This window comes from Nestor notabilis, unplaced genomic scaffold (genome assembly GCF_000696875.1).
Source record: "Nestor notabilis isolate BGI_N333 unplaced genomic scaffold, ASM69687v1 scaffold28390, whole genome shotgun sequence".
In the NCBI taxonomy this organism is placed as follows: Eukaryota; Metazoa; Chordata; class Aves; order Psittaciformes; family Psittacidae; genus Nestor; species Nestor notabilis.
In genome coordinates this window covers 3,433-5,660 of record NW_009910156.1, presented here as the reverse complement: position 1 = coordinate 5,660, position 2,228 = coordinate 3,433, and the positions used below count along the sequence as shown (strand labels likewise).

The window sequence follows — 2,228 nt, the reverse complement described above, 5'->3', positions numbered from 1 at the left end:
GGAAGCGGGTATCATGCACAAGAAGTGGATGGGCAGAATGAGGCAGATGTGTCTCCTTCAACAGTTTCTCTGATCAGCACCATGGGGATCACCCTTTCTTTGAGGAGCACTGCTTTCCATGTACCTGCCACCAGCTGCTAAAGAGCTACCATTTCCCATTGTGAAACAATAGTAGCTCTGAGGCTAAACCAGTAAGTAGGAGCCAACATACACTTTTTGAGCAAGAACATGGTCCAAAGTCTTTTTCTTTTCCTTCAGGCCCAACTTCTATTCACATGGACATGCTGTTCCTATTGCCGGCTGCTACCTCTTGGCCATCACTATTTCATTGTATACTTCTGCATGCACGTCTAATTCTTGTGCTCATCATGCCATGATGGCTGAGTTGCTTAAGACTAATTGCAGCCTGTAAAGGGTTCCTGTTAACTCAGTGAGAACAAGCTACAGAAAATAAAAGCTATACTTGTTACTATTAACTTCAGCATCCCTCACCTTAAATGGTCCTAAACCAGAGGTTTCAAATAAATCGTCTCTGATTGATTGCCAACGCAGTTCTTCACAGGAGCAGGAGATGAGAGCATCTCTTCACACCTGCGTGCACACTGCTAACTGACATTTGATTTTGTTTGTCCTGCAGGGAAAATAGGAGTCAATGCAGAATGGCTGGTGACTGTTTTCTCTGCAGCCCTGAAGAGCAGCACGTGGCAGAGCCTGCCTCCCCAGAAAGGCACTGAAATTACTCAATGACCTCTGTTTCCCTGAATGCTGACCCATCTATGCAGAGCACAAAAGTTCCTGCCCACGGTTTGTGTGCAGGAGTTTTGTCAGCAAAGATTTTGCCTCTTCAGTGACTTGAGAGGAGTAAGTAAAGGGTTGAATGCTGAGGTACTACTTATCCAGGCTTCCTCTTTGCTCTGAGACTTGCTCCTCCCACAGCAGAAGCATGGGCTGTTGAGTTGGAAGGTTCTGAATTGTTTGTTGCCCTTAGGACCACACATCTGCCAGGGAAGATTGCCTTAGGTGATGTATGAGCAATAAAAGACCTGGTCCATCATCCCTGAGTTATTTTGTCCTTGGTTCCCATTTGGCTACTTACCAGGGTTTTCTGAAGCCACTGATCAGGGCTGGGGCACTGAATGCAGAAAAGAATTCCTATGGGAATATGTAAAGAGTGCAGTTCTTATAGGTAAGAACTTATGGTACTTCATGGACTGGATTATTGAGGATGTTAACACTGCTTGAGTGAAAGATTTTCTGCTTGTGCAGGATTGTTCTAGAGCCATTGGGCTCAGTTTAGCTCTGCATGGTTGAGTAATGCCTGGAACACTTTAGATTCTCTGAGTCTGATTGTTTCTAAAAGACCCCAGAAAGAGACTTGTAGTCAGACACTAAATAAAACCATTATTTACCATTAATTAGCAAGCCGCTTCAGACTGTTATTGCCTGTAAACACATCCACTTGTTCTCTCTTCCCAGAACCTTTCCCTGGTTTGACCTGACAGCTGCACAACTGAGTCTCCCTTCAGCCAGCTGCTGGAATTGAGTAAGCTCATCCAGAGACATCTTGCTTTACTATACCAGGCATCCTTTGGAGACTGGCCTACAAAGCAAGGTGGGCCTATAGGCACCAAGACATCTCTTCCTTCAGCTGTAGTGGAGACTGGTGTGAGGGATGAGAGGACCTCATTCTCCACAGCTGCTTCCAACATTTTCTCAGAAAGTCCAGAGGAAACAACTATTATTCTAAATCCTCATAAACTCTAACAAAGCCCAGAGAAGAATGATTTGCTGAGATGTCATCCCAGCCTCCTCCCAGGACTGAGGAGTGCAAGAACCAGCACTGTTCACTCTTGGCCTCTCCAGCCAAATACCCAATGTACGCAATTGCTTCAACAAGTTTCACTCTCTAGACTGTCTAGCAAGCTTGCTCCTCTCTAACTGCCCGAGCCTTGCCTTATTTTGGTCTGAATTTGCTTATTACATAGTCATCTTGGCCTACAAACTGCTTCCATTTCACTGAGTTTATGTTGCAGTTTCACTAGAAAACTGAATTACAAAACCATACTACAGTTATTCTGTAGTGGCTACAGTTTTGGTGCAAAGAACTATACAGGATTGGGGCTAGTCTTTTTATTTAGTTTTCCATGGGGCATCTTGATGTCAGACAAAATAATAATGATGTAGTCTTTCTGTTGAGACAGGCTTTCATCAGCACTTATTCATGCTTC

At 44.3% G+C, this 2,228-nt stretch overlaps 1 protein-coding gene across 1 annotated transcript in view; it reads left to right on the top strand.

Moving 5' to 3' along the window:
- The window catches only part of NOXRED1 (NADP-dependent oxidoreductase domain containing 1), a 4,047-nt gene extending 2,283 nt beyond the window's left edge, over positions 1-1,764 (top strand). The window contains 4 exon segments of the mRNA XM_010024644.1: positions 638-723; positions 725-861; positions 1,477-1,508; positions 1,511-1,764. Of these exon segments, the coding sequence (XP_010022946.1) occupies positions 638-723; positions 725-861; positions 1,477-1,508; positions 1,511-1,764 (509 nt within the window).
- Positions 1,765-2,228: the final 464 nt, after the last annotated feature.